This window comes from Pelobates fuscus, chromosome 7 (assembly GCF_036172605.1).
Source record: "Pelobates fuscus isolate aPelFus1 chromosome 7, aPelFus1.pri, whole genome shotgun sequence".
In the NCBI taxonomy this organism is placed as follows: domain Eukaryota; kingdom Metazoa; phylum Chordata; class Amphibia; order Anura; family Pelobatidae; genus Pelobates; species Pelobates fuscus.
Window position 1 is genome coordinate 35,379,548 of NC_086323.1, and position 24,707 is coordinate 35,404,254.

At 36.9% G+C, this 24,707-nt stretch overlaps 1 protein-coding gene across 3 annotated transcripts in view; it reads right to left on the minus strand.

Annotated features, from left to right (window-relative positions):
* The window catches only part of NEGR1 (neuronal growth regulator 1), a 473,994-nt gene extending 449,583 nt beyond the window's left edge, over nucleotides 1-24,411 (minus strand). Inside the window, exon 1 of one of the 3 annotated variants that reach the window (XM_063427922.1) lies at nucleotides 24,079-24,410. In XM_063427922.1, the coding sequence (XP_063283992.1) occupies nucleotides 24,079-24,257 (179 nt within the window). In that variant the 5' untranslated portion in view covers nucleotides 24,258-24,410. Of the gene's footprint in view, nucleotides 1-24,078 lie in introns of all 3 variants that reach the window. The other 2 variants (XM_063427923.1, XM_063427924.1) reach the window with 2 other exon arrangements.
* Between the last annotated feature and the right edge of the window lie 296 nt (nucleotides 24,412-24,707).

Below are 24,707 nucleotides of genomic sequence, written 5' to 3' on the forward strand. Positions count from 1 at the left end.
TCTGCACATTCTCAGCCTTTAATAGGGTGACCGGCATAATTGGCAGTTATCTTGGTGTTCAGTGATACCAGGTTGACATGCCACTTTGGGTAGTTCCAATGGCACAGGTTACATCATTTACACACTGCCCTTTGTTTGGAGTTATGTGTTAGAAGCAGGTCAACAAATTCCTGCGAGTTCTCATTTTGGAATATCTGTAACATCAAAGGCAAACTGGAGCAAAATAAATATATATTCCCTTAAATATAGATCACAGTAAACACTGTTTAAAAATGTACTGGACTGAAGAGTGCAATAGAGGTCATTATAAAACACACTTACCTCTTCAGCACTTCCATATGTGTGTGAGCTATATCTTCACCTTGTGCTACTCCTAGCACACTTACGAGCATTCAGGAATCTCCTTAGAAAGTGATGTTAAAGTTAATGTGCTCTTCAACATTTCTCACAATGCCCATGTACACATCTCTATGATAGTCAAACAAATGTGCACAGTATGCTTTGACTGTGCGTGAACAGTCTGGCATAAGCTCTAAATTAAAAAAAAAAAAAGATTTTTTTTTTTGTTTTTTAATTGACTTTCTGTTATTTATTAGGTTGTGCCATAAGTGACAATGCCAATTTAAAGGCTACTCAATCTCTGCCTTCATAGCAAGACAAAAAAGAAAAAAGAAAACCACAACTGTTCATATATCTTCTGATGCATCTAATGTCTTTTGATGGTAACTAAAGGCACAGATAATATCTATAGGCAGAATTCAGTCTTCATGTGACTTTGTGAATTCTAGAAATAGATGGCAAATCTATCAAAATGTAATAATTTGATTTAATTTGACAACAATGAATTATTTTCATTCCCAAGAGCAGTGGCAAAGGCTGCTCATCGAGTCTTTCCCCAGTTAAAAAAATAAATAAATATACTTAGAACTGACCAAGAGACATATTGCAACCAATGGTTAAATCTCTCAAATCTATCTGAAATATAATCTTTTTTTTAGCAGATAAATGCACAATGTGCCTTTTCCTCTCCCCACTTCTCTTGATTTTACTGAGTTTATTTGTGAAAGGTAAAGTGGTCTTAGATTCCGCAAACAATGGGCAAATATCCAGCTTTCTTAGATAGTAATAGACAGTCCGATACATTTGAAGTAAATGTTATTTATATTTCATTTATAGAAGTGAGTCCTAGTCTATTATAGGCAATGCGTGCCTCACAGTTGCACTCTGGAGACCAGAACCCAGTTAAGACATTGATCTCATGCTTTTAACACTCACATCCTGAAGAAGATACCCCATGAGATATGGACTTCAGATGCCTCCAGAGACCCATCTAGGTTCTACAAACACCTGAGGCCTGAGCATAAATACAAACGTGATGACCCTTACACTAATAGAGGTGGGATACCATGCGTTTTCCTTATTATGTCCCATCCTCTCTAACCATGAACATAATGCCAGATCTCTAGGATCTCAGTGACTGTATAGCCGGAAGCAAGAACAAGCTACACGGTCATGCACTCAGTATGATCCCATGCCACCTAACAAAAGGAGGGGTGTGCAGCAAAGTTTTGTTAGCCAGTACTTCTTTTGGCAGTCGCTTGCAGGGCATCACCCATTTGCAATAAGTAACCCTGTGGAGCAGTGCCCTTTTGATGTTTTTATTTATAACAGACAGCTGCTTTGAGCAGTAGCTGCCTAATGTAAAAAAAAAAATTAAAAAAAAATAATTCAAACCACCAATATTGTCCAGCTCCATCCACCAACTGTAGACATTTAAAACTAAAAAGTTGGGGTCCACAAAGCCCACTCTCCAGCAATATTGATGCCTGCTTCTGTCTCAGATTCCTAAGATCAGACTGATATCCTTCTGACTTACATTCCTAAAACAAGACTCCAATAGATGAATACCCTAAATGCTTCAGACTTAGATTATGTAGGCCAGACCCTAGGGCACAGGTCATACATGCTTCTAATTCTGAAGAATACATGACCATTACATGCTTCAGAATTTTATACTGGGGCCAGGCTAAATTCTCTGAAAGCTATCACAGATTTAACACAGCACGTTGGACCTAATGCATTATCCTAAGATATCTACGTACACTGTGCATACTCCTCAAAATTACCATCAACACCACAACTGATAGGTAATTGTAACCCCTTTGTGAAAGATGATATGAAAGAATTGCCATGATAATGATATCTCCCTTATCCCTTGTCATGAAAGAGTTAAGAATAGAAGAGAGAAAAAACGTGTCGGAATATGGTTCCAAGTTTACTGTTTTTGTGTTTTGGCCTTACAAAACTTTCTTTGCAAGTGACATTCATTTTTAATGATGGTTCTGTCCGTTCACTGTACTACAAACATTAACATCATAGCTTTGGGATCAATTAAATAAACGATCGCCACTTTGTAGAGCTGAGTGATCTTTAATTGTAAAGAGTCCATTCCTTTCAGGGGACTAACGCTGCACTCTGAATTGATTTATCCTGGTAATATAATTCATATTTTATAAAGCACTAAATGCACAGAGTAAAGGAAAACAAAGTTTATGAAAAATGTTTGCAGAGTTCTAGCAATATAAGTAGTAATCTAGTTAATATAGCACATTAAAGGTTATGATATATGGCCATTTTATCCAACAGGGACACATACACATCTCATAATGAACTATAGCTTTCTCTGCAATTAACGCGGGCATCGGAAAAAAGACTAAATTGGATGCTATGCATATTCATTAGATGAAGCAGATCTAGGCAACAGTTGGACAATCTGTTTATCTTAATTACACATGAGTAATGGAGACTCTTTGACCACCAGATTGTCTGCTATTGCCCTGAGACAACCTTTTGCAGAAGATAAATTGCATGAATTTATTTTGCAGAAATGAAAGAGAAAAAAATACAACTTGAGATCTTACAATGGCTGTTGGTCATCTCATGATTAATGAGGCACATCATGACATGAACGCTAATGGCATATGCCCCAATGTGCACCAGCCTGATTCCTCTCAATTCCTGTGCAATATATCATGTGAGCAACATGCACCAATCTGAGCCCTCTAAATTAATGCGCCATGAATCATGGGAGCAAAATGCACCAATCTGAGCCCTCTAAATTAATGCGCCATGCATCATGGGAGCAACATGCACCAATCCGAGCCCTCTCAATTAATGCGCCATGCATCATGTGAGCAACATGCACCTATCTGATCCCTCTCAATTAATGTGCCATGCATCATGTGAGCAACATGCACCAATCTGAAAACTCTCCATTCCTGTGCATGAATCCTGTAAGCAACATGCACCAATACGAGCACTCTCAATTCCTGTGCCATCCATCATGTGGGCAACATGCACCAATCTAAACCCTCTCAATTAATGTGCCATGCATCATATGAGCAACATGCACCAACATGAAAACGCTCCATTCCTGTGCCATGAATCCTTTAAGCAACATGCACCAATATAACCCATAGACAATAAGAGAAGAGATAGCTTGGAAGGAGAGATTGCTTTCTCTAATATTAAACTTAAAATATTGGACCTGTGGCTTTCAGATACAACAGATAATCCTTGATTCACTGAGCTATCACATTTACACCCTATGTTGAAATTCAGCAATCAACTTATCCCCATTCTTTGTTTAAAGGGACACTGTAGGCACCCAGACCACTTCAGCTCATTGAAGCAGTCTGGGTGCAATGTCCCTTTTGCACCTAGTTAAACAATGCAGTTCCAGAGATACTGCAATGTTTACACTGCAGCACTAAGTCTGCCCACAGTGGCTGGCCACTAGAGGGCTTCCTTAATCGAAATGGATCTTCAGCCCAGAATCTGACGCTGGACATCCTCACACTCTGCATGAGGATCTCCAGCGTCAGATTTTTCCCCAAAGGAAAGCATTGATTCAATGCTTTTCTATTGGGAGGTCTAATGCTCATGCGGCCTGTGGAGGGGGAGGAGCCAGGTCCCAGGACCGAGGGGCATCGGTGCTGGGAAAAGGTGAGTAAATAAAGTTTTTTTTAACCCTTTATTCACCTTTGCAGTGGGGCAGGGATAGGGGGGGGGGGGGGGGGAGAGAGGGGAGGCAGAGGGAGCTATGGTGCCAGGAATACAGCTTTGTATAACTGACATATAGTACCCCTTTAACCATGTTCTAAACTTGTCCCAGAAAACAGACTTCCTTTCTCTCACAAGCAAGGTAATGATGGGCAACATTGTGATGTAACAAGTGCTCTCAAAGAACTTAGCATTGTTAGCAGTAAATGGTCTCCCCTGGTTTTTCAGAAATCTCACGTTTTGCCTGTACTTTATAAATGTTGCATCAAGCTTATATATACCCTACAGTGTAAACAACGCATGTATGATGTAAATAGAGAGAAAAATTGGAAACTAAAATGGTTTGTGTCCCCTAATGGGTTATGTAGCTTAGTACGAGGTATTTAATAGCATTCTACAAAGAATATATTTTGATCCTCATCTAGCCTCACCATAAAGGTTTATCTATATCCATTTCTAGCCATTTCCCTGTCTTTAGATAATTCCTTATCCTTCGTAGTCATATAGAACCTACCCCTTCCCAGCTGTGCTCATACCACCTTCCCTCTCCAGCTGTACCCATAACTTCTTCCTTCTACGGCCATATTCATACCACCTTCCTTCCTTAGCCCCATTCATACAGCATTTCCTCCATAGCCATGCCCATATACCCTTCCCTCCCATACTGATAATACTCAGCCTCCCAAGCCATACTTGTACTGCTTTGATTTACCAGCCTTGCTCATATCACTTTGATTCCAAGACTATACCTATACATCTTTCTTGGCTGGAACATATGCACAACCACTTCTTTTTGTAGTAATGCCCGTACCACCTTCTCTACCCATCTAAGTTCATACCTGTTTAACTCTCCAGCTATACCCATACAGCTTTCCCTTCTTGGCTATAACATAATGCCATAAACATTTATAGAATTGAGAGGAGGCTTATTTGTATCATCCCCGGATGTAGGGCACCCTATAACTTTCAAACTTTTACTTTTGGACAATATTTTGTACTAGAGTTTCCAACTCACCATGCGCTTCTGTTGGGTGAATAGACCCCACATAAAGGAAACATATTACCTTCCATAATATGACGAAACCCATGTTGTTGTGTTTTTGTTTTGGAAATGCTAATTGCGCAGTGATTGATCAGTGATAGTATTGCGTACACACCAATGAAAATCACAAGTATGAATCATTAAAAAAACAATCCTATAACTTTCATTTTACTTGAATATATTTTAAATATTTGTATATTTTTTAAAAAAAATATGTCAAGTGAGGGTTTTGGTCACTGATCTGTCTAATTAATATTAAATGAAACCTAGATCTGTAAATTAGTCCTTTTTAGTTCATTATTTGCAAGTAAGGTAATTCTGATTTGTACAATACAGATCATTCGTTCAGAGCAGGCTGATTGGAGAAGTGCAGCATTCTACTTATAGAATGTGGCGAGGCAGATTGCTCTTATGTATTTAAGAAAGTGCACTGAATAGCTGCTAAAAGTATTTAAACGATTTAGCAGAGGCATATCCAGTGAAATCCCATGTGAATTAATGCTGTAACAGCTCTTGTCTATTTTAGTAAAACATTTTAACCAATACGATTTAATCAATCTTGATGTGTTTGAATGGAGAGGTAGCAGGGAATAGAAAGTGGCAGGTTCAGACAGAGATCAGAATAAGCAAATAGCCACCCACTGCTGAATATTGTCTGTGCAGTAAGCAGAGGAACGGAGACACCGAACTCTACGGAAAAGTCACACACATCTGCCATTAATTATTATTTTACTTTTTTTTCACCCTGGATACCATACAGCTGGTTACTTGGTGAAGACTAATGATAGAAACACATTATTAAAAAATTAGATTTTCTTTTAATTTGATTTTTTAAAACATTTATGTGCCATGAATAATGATCATATCGCTTTGGTACTTAGAGGGTCAGATTGTCAAATGCAAGCACATCCCGAAGATTCATCATATCAACAGGATCCAGGTTTAACAAATTTGATGAAAACAATTAGATTTTACCATTGAATCAGATCTTGTAAAGTAAATTATAAAAGCAAATGTTGTTCTTGAGATTTCTTGTGAAGCATATTAATAGTGTGTGTTAGTGTTGTTTCACTTAAAAAAGTATCTATCTATCTGTCTGTCTGTCTGTCTCTCTATCAACCTATCATATGTCTGTCTGTTTATCTATCTATCTATCTATCTATCTATCTATCTATCTATCTAGTGTCTGTCTGTCTGTCTAGTATATATCTAGTATCTATCTATCTATCTATCTATCTATCTATCTATCTGTCTGTCTGTCTGTCTATCAACCTATCATATGTCTGTCTGTTTATCTATCTATCTATCTATCTATCTAGTGTCTGTCTGTCTAGTATCTATCTAGTATCTTTCTTTCTTTCTTTCTTTCTATATATCATCTATCCAGTGTCTGTCTGTCTGTCTAGTATCTATCTATCTATCTATCCCAATCTCCTTCTTTGTCCCTACCTTTTTTTCAAGCCCTTTCTACAATCCCCTAACCATCCTAACCATACATTCCATATAAAATGCAGATTTTCAGATATTTATGTATTTTCTGGTCGCTGGCTATGATTTTGTTGCTGTATTCTGATTGGGAGATATCACCAAGCAGTCAATGCATTTTTGATATGAGATGGTTTTGCTTTTTTAAAATTCTGTCTCCATAACTTAAGTTTTATCACCGCTTCCCATAAAACTGAGAGTTTCTAAGAGCACGAAAATGCATGACTGCATCACAAGCACATCCTGTGGTGTTACATAAATATTTGAATTTGACTCAATGCACTGTTTCATTTGAAATTAATTTCTATAGGCCATTAGTGACTCTTTAACATTGAGAATACATTTTGTCCATCTAATGTGAGAAAAAAAAATGTGTGGCCATCAGAACACAAACAAAGGCTTTGATGTTTCAAAGATTGTATTATATTCCAGGTCAGGGCTTTCAATTCTTTGGAACACGACAAACTGATTCATTGAGTTTACACTGAAGTATCTTTATTTAAAAAAAAAAAAAATGCAATGTAATAATAAAGGTACATGAAAGAAAAAAAAAAATAAGCCATAACATTTTATAACATTCTAATTGCATTCCAGAGTTGGACTCATTTAAGCCTCTCTTAATTTATACTCTAAAAACTCTTATCTCCTAATGTTAAAAGGTATAAAACCAAAACAAGTGGGGTAGGCAAGATCTAACAGATTTAAGAGCATGCCAGTGACTTTGTACAAAATAAAAAAAGATACTGGGGGAAAGATGGGCAGCAGCAGCCAGTTAAATGAACACTATATGGTCAGCAACACAAGCATTTATTCCTGACCCTATACTGTTAAAAACACCATCTCGTCCCCCTGGCCCTCCCTTGCCTCCCTAAATATAGTAAAATTTAACTTGCATTCAAGTCTGCAGCTGCTGCCTCTGCCCCTGTTCTGCCTGATTACAGCTGACATCATCAGAACTGATTCTGTGAGCCAATCACAATACTTTCCCAGAGGATTGGCTGAGACTGTCAAGGAGGCAGATCAGGGGCAGAGCCAGCACAAGTCAAACACAGCCCTGGCAAATCAGCATCTCCTCATAGAGATAAATTGAATCAATGCATCTTCATGAGGAAAGTTCAGTGTCTGCATGCAGAGAGTGGAGACACTCAATTACAGTACTGCTCACTGTGCAGCATTGCCCCAGGAAGCACCTCTAGTAGTCATCTGAGGAGTGACTAGTGGAGTTATCACTAGGCTGTATAGTAAACAGTGCATTTTCTCTGAAAAGACAGTGTTAACTGCAAAAAGTCTGAAGGGAATGATTATACTCACCAGAACAAATACAATAAGCTGTAGTTGTTCTGGTGACTATAATGTCCCTTTAAATATTTTGTGCTGTTCTGCATTTCTTTCTGGTTTTACAAGCAGTGATATGACAGAATATTCCCCAAACTTCTAAAGTGTGCCCCAAAGATACAGAAGACCTGAATTTCTAGTTGTATTTTGCTCTGTGCTGTTCTCCCTACCTAGTCTGCTCTATGAGGCTCAGCAGTATCAATTCTAGTCTTCAAACTGCTTATAGGTCCAAAGAGATTCAAGCCTAAGGCACCCCACATTTGGGTCTGGAACCCCCCAGCTCAATAAGTATATCAGTTGGTCTGAATGGGAGTCAAACCTATATTTCCCAGTTCTAAGGCAGTCATGCTACTATTGCTTTAACCAATGGATGAATGGTGTCCTTTCTCTTGTCTGTCAAGAGTGCAATGCAATGGAATAGAAATTAGGGGGGGAAAGGGGTAATTTTGGGATTTTCACCTTAGCCACTATCAGTAAGTATGAACAATTAAGGAGAGCTTACATAATGATGAGGAATGCTGGATCACTTCCAAAAGATGCAACGATACATTTAGCTGTTTAGTAATTTTCGTATTGATGTCAGGCTATGTCAAGCAGGCACTATTAAAAAAAATTATAATATTATAAAATACACAATAAAGCACAATATGAAAATAAAATAAGAGCTGTCAAGGGAAATTGGTCTCCTGCAGAATGCTGCGACAGATTACTATAACAAGTAAAATGTGTAAGTAAATGTTTAAGCAAAGCCAATATTATTATTTTCAGAGCAACTAATCACAACTGTTCACAATCATCTCAGCACTATTAATAAGCGGTTCAGAGACTATACAATGGTTTGAAAGCAATTCCTGAAGATATTGTCCATATGCTACAAACAGGGGTGGCACATGTCACTATGCAAAGCTTTAAAAAAATTGCTATCCTTCTGCTTAGTGTTAAAGAAGTGATGTTGACAAATCAAAGGTAATAAAATGCAATGTACATATTGTACTAGTAATTGTGCTAGCAAGTCTAACAATGCCTGAGTCGTATTATTCTCCATTAAATATTCTCTTCAACAAGTGTGTATATTATTGTTTTATGTATAAATATTTTGTATGTATATATATATATATATATATATATATATATATATATATCATAAACAAAAAGGGTACACTCATGAGTCTTGTGAATAAGTACTTATTTATTAATTTAACCAACCGTTACATAATAGGAATCGACGTACTGACCGCAAGGGTCTTTTGCAAGTTTCGTAATGATTGGTTAAATTAATAAATAAGTAGTTATTCACAAGACCCGTGAGTGCATCCTTTTTTATATGATGTATTTTTATGTGGTTTGCATGTGGGAAATTTCTACTAAGTAGTAAGTCAGGAACGAGTATTGAGCTAATTTTGAATATATGTCTATATATCTGAAACGTTGATAATAAACAAGAAGTTCTATCTGAGTTTAAAGTCCTTGGAGTGCCATCTGTGTGGAAGGTGGGTCATCTGCTTGACGTTGCACTGGGCAAGCTGAAATCGAAGTCCTTATGTGAAAGATCTAATAGTGATTTTATTTATATTACTATATCCCACTGAAATTTTAAAGAAGATCAGGTATTTTAAATAAACTATGAATTATCAGAGCTATACAAACAAGTTGTATTTTTGGGCCAATAAAGACAACAAGAAAAATAGCTGGGTGGGACAATATTTTCCATTTTTGCTGTTTTGCCTAAACTGTTTAATTCCTTTGCCAGATCTCGACATTTTCAAACTTAGGGCATTATCCAAATGTATTTAACAAGTGAGAAACAGTGGAAATGTCCCTCTGAAAATTTTAAGAATGATTACAGCAGGATGGTTGAATATTTATGCAAAAACAGTGATCAAGCACAATACTATCTAAAATCGTGACAACTGAGACCTTCCATTAAATCCTATGCACTATAGTTCATTTTTTCTTTACTGGTTTAATGTTCAAGTGGTTTCATGAATTGGTTATTACTAGTTTGGTGATTGCTAATCTTATATAGATATTGACACCTTTGATCAAGCAATTTCACATACTTTCTGAACTTACTAACATTGATTGTGGTACTTCCTTAATTAGGAGACAATATGGTTAAACCACAATTTCTCACTCTTTATCTCAGATTTAATAAAGAATAGTATAGGCTTGAAGCCAAAGAATTTTGTTCAAGTTTCCACAATTTTTATAAGTGTTAGGTATGATTTTATATTTGGCGGCCATTTAAAAGTCAGCTGCCATTTTATAGGCATTAGCCATTTTAAATCTGATTCTATTTTTCTAGTGTATTGCTAAAAAAAGCTGTTATAATCTTTTATAAAGACAGAATAAAATATTTAGTATGATTTATTTGTTAATTGAAGTGTTCTGTTGCATCGACATGTTCTCTAAAAGGGGAAGTATATATCCAGGAAAATACTTTGAGGAAGTAACAGACATACATTCTGCAAGTGTATCAAATATGTTCTGAAACAATGTCTACAATTAAATAAAAGATGTACAATTAAATTTTGAGAAAGTAGTTATCTGTCAAATTATCAAGTGATGTCTACCTTTGGCCGTGGCCTGTCTACCTTGTGGCCATGAACTCATTTTTTGACAGTGATCTGAAATATTTGCTGAATTTCTGACTCTGTGTAATATGACGTAGTGCTAAGTACTCATCTTCTGTTTTTTATATAAACCGTGATTGAAAACAATAAATTTTGAGATATGATTTGAGACCATGTGTCGTGTATCGGTCATTTCTCCTAAGTTGCTCGTAGGTGTGTTTGTGCTGGTTGGAGTTCCAAAGACGGTCTACAACCGCGAATATTCCCTGGGGAAGAATTTCTGCCCTAACAATGAGTCCTATCCATAAAAATATACAAATTTAGAAAACAGTGTTTCCACAATATAAATTGTTTAAAAAAATAAAAATAAATTAAAACTAAACTAAAAAATGGTTTGGAATCTATTCACTAACGTCAACTTGACTTTTAGAAGTAGTAAACACATTTATATTGACATTTATTAAAGATTATCCATTTTATTATTATTATTTTTTATTATTATAGCTATTTGCCAATTTATTTGCTCACTTCAAGGTTAATATATAAAGGTTATCACTTCTACGCAAATTCTAAGCTAGCCAGCCTAACCGTAGGATTATACTAGGTCTAATTCAGATTGACTTGTATGGGCTCCTGTTCTCCAATACTTTATGTGCATTCTCTGCACACGATTTTGTATTGCATCAACTTTTGTCATGTGTGTTTTTTCTTGTATCTCGTGATGTAGTAAGTAGTTTGCCTGTTGTTCATGTACCTTGTTTATACATTAATAAAAAGTAAATTTAACAAATATATACATTTATAATGAAACATACGTGCCGTTGTATTTTACAAATATTCATACTACAGTATACTCAATGTAAAGTAATATATTTCATTGTATATCCTGTGGGTGCAAAGATCACTAAAAATACTAGACTAGGAAATGTGTTTCATTCTGAACCACAATTTGTCTAAATTTGGGCCGATTGGGTAAGCAGAAGAATTTTTGAATATGCCCAAATTGCGAATCAAATAAATGGACATAATGCTTGATGGGAAAAAAAAATGATTGATAGTATGGAAAGTCACTAAATGTTCATTCTATTTAAATATCAAGTGAGTAATAGAGGGGGAAAATTATCACAAAAAAAACTTTATATAATATATACAGCTTTTTTTCCCACTACTCCTTCAATTTTTTCCTCTATTGTTTAGTCTTTTTCAAATGATCAGTGAACCAAATGGCGGAAAAATGCTCTTATCAGAGTTCTGAAAAATATACTCATAATATTTATGTTATGTATATATTTTGCAGTACACTGATTGTCCCATTTTCGCTCCCTTTTGTTTTGTCTGATTCATTTCTGAATAGTTTTTTCGTTACCAAAATTCTACTGAGCTTAACTGACATATGTTAAAAAATTATTTAGCTCCAATAAATTTTCTAGTCATGAACAAGTCTAAGAAAATAGTTCTAAGTGCAAAGAAGATGCAAACACAAGTTTGGGATTTCTTCACCAAACTATGAATTGTAGCGAATTTAGAAACAAAATTGCAAAGTTCTGTTTTAAAGAAAAATGGCAAATTCGGTTATAGTCACACCTTTCAGAGAATAAAAAACCTCTGTCATTGTCGTTCCCTGCCTCTGTCACTGTTGTCCCCGTCCCATATATTATGTTTCGTTAGATATTGCAGATATAGTTTGTTTTAGCTTTTTTAGCTGTCTCAATATAACCATCGTTTTATATTATGAAATTTCCTCAGAAGTGCAGGAAAATTGCACATTCCATAAAAATTCTGTAATCAATAAGGATTTTATGTTATACTCTTCTTTCCGTGTAAGGTTTAGGCCAACAAACCTCTTGAGAGATGAGAGCACATTTATAGACATTCGGCTGAGAGTAAATGTATTGCTTTTAATTTTTTTTAAAGCTTTCTTAATACTGGAATGATCATGTAAAGCTAACTTATTACTATAAAAGTGTCTAGCAGGATTCAGTTTTTTCATTTAAGACATCCTGCGTTGTGTCTTTAATTGTAATTGTTTATTACATTTTTCAAGAGGCGGCCTCTTAATCAGTAGGAATAAGAGTTCTCGGAGGAACAAATTTCAGTCATTACAGTTTATAGAAACACTTTCTTTTGCAATGAAATACCTGATTCATGAAGTGGAAAAACATATTTGCAATTTGCATTTTCCGTTTAATATATCTTCAATGACTAACTTCAGCAGGCTGTTTTTTTTTTTTTAACAAAATATTTTCTATAATTTAAAATTAGTACTGTGCTTAAAAATGCAATACCGAATAGATAGTTTATTTGCAACACAAACAATTACAGAAACGGCCCTTTTCATTAAACATATTTATGTGGAGTCTACCAAAAATGAAAACTTGCTCATGTTAATCTTCATTAAAGAACTCTTAGAAGAGAAAGATAAGGAGAGCAGTTAGTACTGTACAGTCAGTTGGAGAACATTTTTTCCTGGCATCTGGGACAGCCACAGCCATCTGTCAGACTGCCAGATAGTGAACTGTAATTCATCACTCCATGGAATGAGTTTCCACCTCTGCAAGGTACAGTGGTGGTGAGATCTGCATCACTCCAGTTGGCACTTGGTGTTGGGCTGGCGATCACGGACTTGTGTCTAGCTACTGGCTATGGAATGACTGCATTTTCCGTGTGCCTAGCAACACAGGGAACAGGCCCTGTCGCGTGGTGTCCCCAACTCCCATGCCCCATATGGGGTGTGAAATGCTAATAATGAGAGGTAGTTGCCATTTATGAGGACTACTATGTTTCATGAGGAATCAGGGGACCACTGCACATTCTATTTCCTGGCACTGTGCAGTCTATGGGAAATAGGGAGTCAACTCTACTGGTTCCGTCTAATATTTCAGGGTGCTTGCTGTGTTTTTCTTACCTGCATGTATATTTTCTCAAGTGTTTGGGCTGTGAACCCCAAATCATAAAGAATGATATATAACAATGCACAAAAAAAAGAGGTAACGTTAGAAATTGCACATTGTACATCTATGAAAAGTACACATGTTGTGCAAACATTTAGAAGTTTAGATTCCTCGCTTGCCATCGCAGGGATAAACTGCAAGCTTGTAGTTGTGCAGTAAAAAATAACTATATTTTGAAGAGTACTTTCCCTCCCTGCCCACGATAACCCATGCGATTACTATAGGCTGGAGTGTCCCAATGCTGTTCAAAAAATCAAGTAAAGTAGGTAAGTATTGGGAATAACATTCTGATATCTCGCACTGCACAAAAATATATTATCTGCAGATAAATACATAGGATTCTTACAGGACTCAACACTCTTAACAGTGAGTAGACGACTCCACATATTATGCATTTTAGTAAATTTGTCCTTGATAATTTTATTGGTATAGTAAGGAACAGTTACCCCCCACTACAGTACATCTTTAGGTACTTTTAGATGTGATTGACAGACAATAATTATGGTACAGTGCACTCTTATTTGATCCTCCTGATCTGATGCTACCTAAAAATGCATTTTATGGTTAGAAAAAAAAATCACAGAAAAATATTGAAAAAAATCCAGTTAATATATATATATATATTTGTGTTCGGGGCATTCTCATATGATATGGCATACTCTGGTGGAGAGTAATACAATAAAAGGAAATAGTCGGTTGAGGTGTGCCGAAACCGATGTATGCTGTAGGCCGGTAAATAAAGTGGGCTTACATAGGAGAATATAAATAATTGAGGGAGTGGAGGGTGGGGCTGTTCGTCTAGACCAACGAAGGTAAGTGAGGGAAGGGGGGAGTCCCTTATGTAGGTCTATAGCCCCTCCCACAAATACAGGCCCTGCCTTCCAACTTGTGTTCGGGGCATTCTCATATGATATGGCATACTCTGGTGGAGAGTAATACAATAAAAGGAAATAGTCGGTTGAGGTGTGCCGAAACCGATGTATGCTGTAGGCCGGTAAATAAAGTGGGCAAAAAGAGAAAGCAAGATAACCATTTATTCGGTAAACATAAAACATCAAATACATATACATTAATTAGGAAGACATTTTAATGAAAGCCCTCCTAAGTTCTTGGACTGGGTGTGGGATGTAGGTGGCGTAAGCTGAAGACTTCCACCGACCCAGTGTTTTAATGACATGAACGGGAACGGTTTGGCTAGAGGCTGTGGAGGCTGCTCCAATTCTGAAGGAGTGCCCCGAGTAGCTACTAGGGTTCAGACCAAGCCGGGTGATAAGCATTCGAACGTAAAGCATGAACTTTGCTGTGGTGAGAATGATACCGTGCAACATTAGTAGAGGTTTTGCTGGTTGTGATGATTGCGTGGCTACGAAAACGTCTAGTGCCTTTACTGGGCACCAACTGTTACCCGTGGGGTAGTAGTTTATGTGAACTGGTTCCCCCCTCTGACTTGTCTTAGTCTTAGGTAGAGACAGGACGTAGTAGTCTGTGTGTTTTGTGAGATGTGACGTGAGGAGGCACCCTTGGCTATGTAGTTGGCCACTAACGGTGAATTCTCGTGGTCTGAGAAACCCATAAAAGGCCAGATACATGGCGGTTTTAATAACCGTATTTGTATTGGGTTTAAATGGTGCCTGATCGAGTAGGTTGGACAATGATTTGAACATCTCTTTGTCAATAGCCAATCTTTTGAGTGTTGATGGACCGTCTGCCTTTGCTATACCCTTCAGTAGTGTGCTGATGGGGTATGAGGTGTAAAACAACATGACACATTGTCTGAACATAAACAGTTTGCCAGAATATGAATGAGTAAAGTGTATCTGTAACATCTGAATATTCACTAATGTTTCTGATTTCTGATTTATGTTAAGGCTTTAGCATTCTAAATATCAAACTATTCTCATACAGGGTTCTTATCCTGAACATTTTACAATACTAGCCATTAGTATATATATAGTTACAGGCAGAGGGACATACATGTAAGCATACTGGTAACAAGTATTTTTAACAAAGTGCTTTGCAGGATGGTCTGTGAGCTTGCAATTTAAATGGATAATATGCAGGGAGATAAAAGGTAGAAATGGATAAAGTACAAATGATAGCATAAGTTCTATGTATCCGAGGGCTTACGGTCAAGAGGAGGTGAAGACTTTTTGTGGAGGAGAAGAGATGATAATGAGAGGAGATGAGATGTAACTAGGTTTGTAGTCTGCATACTAACATGTGACCATACAAAGAGATCTAGGAGATAGCATAGGTACACTTGGCATGTGCTCTGTGCTCCACTAGTTTAAATGCACTGTGATCAGAAAATCCAGTCAAATTACGTGTAATTTATATGCAATTATATGGTTTTTGAAAAATACGTGCCATAGATTGACTCTTGATCACAATGTCCATACGTTTTTGTATGAGAATTGCATGTATTTAACTAACTATGGAAATGCAACACAGATAGCAGCTTCACTAGTATGGATATTAGCTACATAGATACATAGCGAAAAAGACACACGAGTCCATCAAGTTCAGCCTTTCTCACATTTGTTTTTGCTGTTGATCCAAAAGAAGGCAAATTACCCAGTTTGAAGCACTTCCAATTTTGCAACAAACTAGGAAAAACTTCCTTCTTGACCCCAAAATAGCAGTCAGATCTCTCCTTAGATCAAGAATCTATTACCCCACAAATTAAAAATGATATCCGTATATATTATGTTTTTGCAAGTATTTGTCCAACTGCTGTTTAAACATCTGTATAGACTCTGAGAAAACCACCTCTTCTGGCAGTTAATTCCACATCCTTATTGTTCTTACTGTAAATAAACCCTTTCCTTTGCCTTGGACTAAATCTCCTTTTTTCCAGTCTAAATGTGTGACCCCTTGTCCTATGTATAGTCCTGTTTATGAACAGATTTCCAGACAATGGTTTGTAATATTATAGTGGTTAAAGATCACATTCTCTATGTTATCCATGATGCGAGTAACGTTTTCTAGAATAATTATAATGAGGGCTAATATATAAATAAAATCCACAGTCAAAAAAGTTTACAACGTTTAATTGATTGAAATTGCATTAGGACTTTATAGCGTGCTTTTTGCTGCTGAGGAAAGTCAGGGACTTTTGATTATCTTTTCCATAATAAAATGAAGGAAGTTATGAGCAGAAATAACTCTTGCAATTTCTTTCAAAAAATCAGTCAACATGGAAATACAAACTGGATGTAAATACAATTTTCAACCCCCCCAAAAAACCCAAAACAACAAATACTTAGGTTCTGTGTGATATATACAAGCCACCTATATTTTTTGTTCAGATTCTTTTAGCCTGAAATTTTAATTTCATTTTGCATTCACATTGAATTCACAACAATCTACACTTGAATAATTTTAATGGACATAAATTCTCACCAATGAGAGGTGCTTGTTGTTTAATGATATTCAATATTTATTCTTTTCTCTATAAATAAGTGTGCTATAGAGATGTCCCGAACAGTTCGCCGGGAACTGTTCGCCGGCGAACATAGCTTGTTCGCAGTCGCCGCAGCGGGCGAACATATGCGATGTTCGGTCCGCCCCCTATTCGTCATAGATGTGGAAGGGTCTGGGAGGGAGGATCTGCTGCTGATTGGCTGGAATGTGTCTGCTGACTGTGAGGTACAGGGTCAAAGTTTACTCAATGATGACGAATAGGGGGCGGACCGAACATCGCATATGTTTGACCGCCGCGGCGACCGTGAACAAGCTATGTTCTCCGGCGAATAGTTCCCAGCGAACTGTTCGGGACATCTCTAGTGTGCTACATTTCTTCTAGAGTGGAGTCCTGACACCAATCAGAGAGCTGCATTTTTTCCAAGGAGGGTGTCCTCATCTCAAAACCTATACACAATTATCCACCAATGAGAGAGATGCATGTACTGCTCTCCACCACAGCATAGCCTTGATCTATGTGTTCTATACATTTTAAAATCTAAGCTCCATTGGGAATACACCCAAACACATGTTACTTTTATACCGGGTGACAGATACGTGCAGCATGTTAACAAAGTACATTTCACTTTTTCATTAAAAGATATATGATATCACTCATGTTTACAGTGAAGGCTCCATTTGAATCTTCCTAAAACACATCCCATCTGTGCTGAAACTCATTCTTCATTCGTTTGTTGACTATTTTACTAAATTAGCGAGTCTAGTCACATCACTAGCACTAAATAATTTATTGTACAGTCTTGGGTTCTCAGGAATATAATCTTTCAGTAATGAATGTTCTATTTGTGGAGAAGAAGTATGTAGAATCCTTAAATAAAATTTTTAGTATGAACAGAAAGTAATGTTTAAAAATTGAGAGCCATTTTGTGCCTAATTTGATTACTAGATTCTTACTGCTACCTGTTCTTTACAATGCTTTTCACTCATTGGAATAAGTTAAAAATATTTTAATGATAAGAGGTTGGTTTGAGATAGAAACCCATGGATTTTTATTCTTCGGTCTGAGTACCTCTGAATTTAGGCAACGCGAACAGAAGACTACTTCACTAAACAATACATTCTTATAAGTTGATAAACCTACTGCATAAATTTCTTATTAAACTACTTGATTTTATACTAAATTTTGCAAGCTATCTCCCCATCACAATCCACTATTTAATGAATGGAACCCATAAGTGTATTTTCCCAGTATTGTTAAACTAAATATAGAAAACATGTGATTTGATGTTTTGTACAACACATGTATGTGACATACATGAATGCCATGCGGAATATTATGCAGTTGCATCATTGATAGGTGACTGAAAATAGGTACAGGCTAATCTTATAATAGTTTTGGTAGGAATGGATACATTTTCAGAAAAGTTGAATTCCTACTTCTTGATATCATATGCAAATGCATAACACTGTATTTCAAGTTTTATTATTATTTTTAGAATTATTACAATAGATAGTAGTCACTTTTACACAATTCCACATTTAATGAATAATCCCACAAGTGTAATTGAACATGATTAAAGTTCCAAGGCATGTCTTCAATTTTTGGCAATTCTGAAGCAAAGATTGACATAAAGATCGATTTACACTAATGGTGGGTGAAATAGCCACCATCATGAACAATCTCCAGGTTGGCTATTCAATTAATGCAAGCCAGCTGTAAAGTCAGCCACTTCAAATGACCAGATGAGGTTATCTATGAAATTAACGTCAATTGCTATAATAAATTTAGGAGACTGGAGATAGGTTGGTCATTTTAAGTCTCAGATTTTAAATCTTATGATCTAGATGTTCCAGTTTGAATAAATATCCATACTATCCTCCAATAAAACAAGCATGGCTGTGGAAGATCCTTCAAACTGCCTACTAGCAGGTTTCCTGAAGATACCGTTAGATAGCACCTCCATCGATCAAGTTCAGCCTTTCTCACATTTGTTTTTGCTGTTGATCCAAAAGAAAGCAAAAAACCCAGTCTGAAGCTCTTCCAATTGTGCAACAAACTAGGAAAAAAATCCTTCTTGACCCTTCTTGACTTGTATCAAGAAGATATTACCCCACTAATTAAAAATTATATCCCCATATTTTTGCAAGTATTTATTCAATTGCTGTTTAAACATCTGTACAGACTCTGATAAAACCACCTCTTCAGGCAGAGAATTCCACTTCCTTATACTTCTTACTGTAATAAACCCTTTCCTTTGCCCTAGAATAAATCTCCTAAGAAATGCCTCCACTATTCTTGTATCCTACATGCAGTAGGTTTAAATTAATAATAATAATTTGCTTATTTCCCTTCTCTAGTCCTCATGCGAGGCACATGATGGTAGATAAAAAAAACATGTTTAATTCCCCTTATCAACCTATTAACAGTGAGGGAGCCTTGTTATCTCTTCTGTTTCCGAGTCTCTTACCTTACAAACCACAGAGTGAGAGTGTCTGGGTGTTTCACTAAAGTGGATTCAAAGTGAATTTCCAGTTTAAGATCAAAATAGCTGAACTGGGAAAATTCTCCATATCAGGCGTGCTTTCCGTTCAGCTACATAAATTTAAGATTTCCTTTAAATTCACAGCAATTCTCACTTTATTGAATAACCCTGTTGATTTATATTGAAACGGGACCTGCCAGCTCCCATCTCTTGTGCCTTAAGATAAGGTAAGCTGTTGAGAGGGGCAAGGCTCCCCAGTCTTCCTGTAATACATGACGTGGACACTGCATCACTGTGAGCTGAGTCTATAACAATTACTCGGGCCAGAACCTACTGTGTTATCACACGAATGTGCATATTGCTGAGATAACATTGTATCAACCTCATCTTCCTGAGGATAAATAAGAAACTCCCGGATATAAAAGTTGACACTTTGGTGCATTATAAAATTCAGGAAAAATGTCAAATAAACTATGAAACAAAAATCTGGTTTCTTGTTCTTTCACTGCCAATAGAATTAGGCTTTAAGCGATTTATATCACATGTAAGGAATGTAGCAGTTTATCAGGCTAACCGCAGATTTTTGGCTTATTTTTTGATACATCTATTAAACATAGAAATACATTATATACATCTACTAAATCCACATATTTTAGCATTCCAAATCCTCCATCATGGTCTCCCAATGCCTTCCACTGAAGATAAGCAATGCAAACGCAAACTGCTTAACTGTAGACTAAACTGATCTAAGTGTAACATTTGGATGAACCTAGTTGAAACTAGAGGTGTTACCACCATATAATGCACTACTTATATATAATGCATTCCACATCGTGAATACTTGCCTGGAATATGAAAGATGCTATCTTCAGTAATTCTGTGCAATGGGAAATTGTGGTATATTAAAACTGATAAATTACCAGTGGCAACAGATTAGACTTCAGAAATATGTCAAGGCTGGCTGAGCATTATGGGGAATGTAGTTCATAAACATCTGGTCTACCAAGGCTAGACATCTGCAACAATACTTTTCAACGTGTTACGCCCAATAAAAGGGCCCTGCTTTTCGTTTTATTTCTTAATTTATTTTGGGCTGAGTTCCTCATCGAAGTTAAAAAAGGAGAACTGCTCATTCCCTATCGCTATGTGTATACATTTGCATTTATACAATATGATATGTTCCTTGCATCAACTGCAAATCTGTGAGATGCCCCTGGTATGAGGGTGTTCATGTAACATATTTGACAGATACAGAGCAGAAATCTATGCAATTCTGGAGAAAAGCTATGTGCAAAAAAAATAAAATAAATAAATTAAGAAAAAAGAATGAAAAATGCAGCATCATTTTTATATCTGTATCCCGAAGCTCATGTAAAGGCTAATGTAGCATATTTTCTCAGAAAATGTCACTGTTAATTTATTTTTAGACATCACAAGTCAATCTGATTAATACACATCACTCTTATGTTTGTTGTTCAAAACAAAGGCAAATAATCTAAATATAAAGAATCAAGACGGATCAACAAATATAACCCCCTCTGCTCCCCAGAAATAATGGTTTCCTATACGAAGGCATCAGTAAAATATTGTTCAGGTTAACATATTCAGTACCAGCGGTATTGCCTACACATTGGCATTCACAGGGTTAATGTAAAGCAATTCACCAAACAATATAATACAAACTATATTGTTCCTTCTTTATTCTCTGGAAAAAACTTACAACTAAAAACAGGACATGTTAACAAAATGTTGTGATTTTTTTTTTTTGGAGAGGGGGAGGGGGAGGGGGTGGGGGGGACTATTTTCTAAACAGTAACCCTTGGTGGAATATTGTTGACTAGGATGATTTTTTTGAACTCTTCTATGCATGGCTTAAATTTACCATTCATCTGTCAAATCACCAGATTTCCCTGTTTAAAGCTAAATAACCTCCTCCCCTCCACTTGCATTGCACTTATGCATACATTCTTTCATCTAAATCAGGGGTGTTAATTTATGTCTACCCGGCTTTTGTTGGGTAACAACACCCATCATTTTCTGTTAGATACAGACTTCCACACCTCTGTCCTAAAAGCACACACTTGTGCCTAGATACTGTACGAAAACGAAAGAGCTCCTTGTTAAAACTGTGAGCAAAACACTTTTTTTTTTCTCAAAAAAATCAGTTACATTTCTGAAACACATAATACATTAGCAGCATCAATGCACACTGATGTACCTTTGTAAATTTTGGGGGTCTATGAATCATCTCAGATTACGAGTCAAAACATGCACTGACACGCATGTTGCTAAAAACACTATATCATACAATATTTAAAAAAAAAAAAAACATCACACCAAATTTAGAGCACCCGGCTAATTAACTGAGAAACCTGAAAACACAGAGTGTTCTCCCACTGGCAAATACAACTCTGCAGCCACATCGCTTGTGGCTAAAATGACTGCAGATCAAAGTATCTGGGAGGAATAAATGACTAAAGATATGTTTATTATGATATGAAGTGAAATGCCCACTTGGTATTCTGCAAAACAGCTCTATCCAACATGATTGGTATTACTAAGGATGAGTATACAAAGTTTCCTAGTTGAAAAATATCAATCTGAGATAAGTAGAATTACACAAGGATGAGAGAGAGAGAGGGGAGAGGGAGACAGAGAGGAAGAGAGAGAAGAGAGATGGATAAATATCCAGGGACCATATGTATGCAGAAAGTAACAGGATTTAGCCCATAATCTCTTCTACTAATGACTCTCAAAAAACGGTTAGATTTGTTCTTGCAGTAAACAGAATATGCTCATTAGAAATGCATGTATGTTGGCACAATAATGTAAAATCAAATGTTGTTATAATTGCTCATACTGTACATTACATGTAATATGCACTCACTATAGAGAGAGGGAGTTATGCTTTGAGAACCCCACACCAGAAGACAATCCTCTTTAGTGTAAAGCTCATTATTGAACATTCTAATTTTTCAATTCCATTAGCTTAATTCAAGATAATTCAAGACACTGTATATCCTGGACAGAAAACAAATGGCTTTCTTCTGACTGAATAAATATATGACTATAATATTTATTATTAGACATGGAGATTATAATGCAGCCTTGTTGACATACATGTTTTTCAGGACATGTTTAGCTAACAGCATATGTGTGTAAATATGTGTGTAAATATGTGTGCATGTGTGTGTGTGTGTGTACATATGTGTGTATGTGTGTGTGTGTGTGTGTGTGCACACACACACATTTCATTGCATGCATTTGTAGAAATGCACCTTGTGCTGCATTACTGCACGACTGTTTAAAAAGGACTACACCATATCACAAAATAACTCTGAATCCTTTTTCCAAAAGACTAATGACTATAGCTATAATCTAATCTGCTATGTTAAATCCTGCAAGCTAATTATCACAGTCTTAGGTTGTGTCATTAAAGACTAAGTCAGCTCAGAAAAAGAAGGGGAATTAATGTCCATATGCAAAGCTGAAATGTTTAGATGCACAGCATTATAAATTGAATAAACAAAACAACAACAAAATAATGCAGTGACTAAAAGTGAGAGAATTCTATTTAGAAAACACACACACACACACAAACACACAACAAAATTTTCCTGCTAATAATCTCACAGCCCATATTATCTGCAAGACAACAAGTAAACACAAATCTAAGCTCAGGGCTCCTGATTATTTGCTGTTGGTGGTGGGAGCAGAATGGAGTGTTGGCATTCTGTGTGCACTGATGAGGAATACAGAGAGGTTTACTGACATATGACAAACTGGAGAGATTTTAAAGCTGGGAGTTGCTATGGGGTTTAGAATTGGAAAACAATCTTTTAAAGCCCATTTCAGAGTGACTTTGGCAGGAAACTGTAGCTGTATGAGGAGCACAGTACTTGATTTGAGTAGCAGGTGTCTCATAAAATGTAAATGTTTTTTTTTTTGTGAAATGAGCTGCATTTAAGTCCTTCTCAAGGTTTCTGGTACTCACAGGGTTAATTATATCAGTGCCAGAATCAACAGCACAAACAACCTAATGACATATTTTAAAGAATACACAATACAAAAATAAAGAAGAATTCAAATAGGAATCACCTAACTCTGCTTACAACTAAATCTCGAAACTCTTTCCTCTCGTGATCCAACACAACACTTGTGTGACAATGAAGACATGAACAGTTAACCCCTTTAAACTAACTCCCATAGAGCAGTATTACAATCCCCCCCCCCACAAACACACACACACAAACACACACTCTTTTGACTACACAGCTGAATAAACAACCTCAAGAGCTGAGTATTAGTTACACAACCTACTCTGTCATACCCTCCCTTTAAATATATTTCATTCCATCTATTTCCATGAAGCTCCCCCTACCCTCCATCCACATACATGTCCACAAGTAAAACTCAAATGTCCAAGTGCTGAAGAAGAGCAGAGAAGAAAAAATGGAAAAGTGCTTGAAGTGTTTAACTAAAAAGAAGAAAAAAAAATAACATAAACACACAAACACAAATAAAACAAAAATGAGAATTCTAAAAAAACAAGCTCCCCATTTCCAACAGGTTTGTGGAGCAGAAGATGCCCAGAAGATGTCCCTTCTGGAGAAGATCCCTTGCAGCCCACAAGGAGTAGAGAAGTGTAGGTTGTTGAAGAAATAAAGGCAACATTGTAAAAAAAAAACACACATCACATCAACCCTCCCAGGCTGGGCTCCTACCTAAGCATTGCTGTCTCCCCTTGCCTGACGACCAGGTTGTCCACTGCTGGCCATGGGAAGTCCATGCTCTGTCCAGCTGGGAGGCAGGAGGGCAACAAGCAGCAAACACTCAGGATGACAGCGGCCAGCCACTGGTTAGAGCAACAAGCAGCACCCTGCACCAACATCATCATGTCCATCACTGCTGGGGCTGCCCCTGTCAGCCTGGGAACCCCGAGATCCTGCAGGAGGAGGAGTGCAGAGGGCTGTGCAGGTCTCGGGTGGCTTGCACACCATCTAGTGAGGGAAGCAGTGCTGCTGGAGAATGAGCAGCTCAGGCAGTAGCAGCAGCAGCAGCAGCAGCAGACGGCCCCCAGGCTCTCAGCCGGTTGCCATGCGGCCGTTTCCTTAGCAACCATAGCCAGTGTGAGTGCTGCTGCTGCTGGTGATGGAGAGATACATTGTAACCATGGATAGAGCGCAGCAACTTCACTCAGTTACATTTCATTCTATTCACTCTCAGATCTCCATACTCACACTCAGTGAGCGGAGAAGGGCATGGTGAGGGGTATTATATATGGAAAGTAACTGAAAAACAAAACTGTACACTGCAACGAGTCTTACTAGCTGGTTTGGGCAGGAAGGGGTTA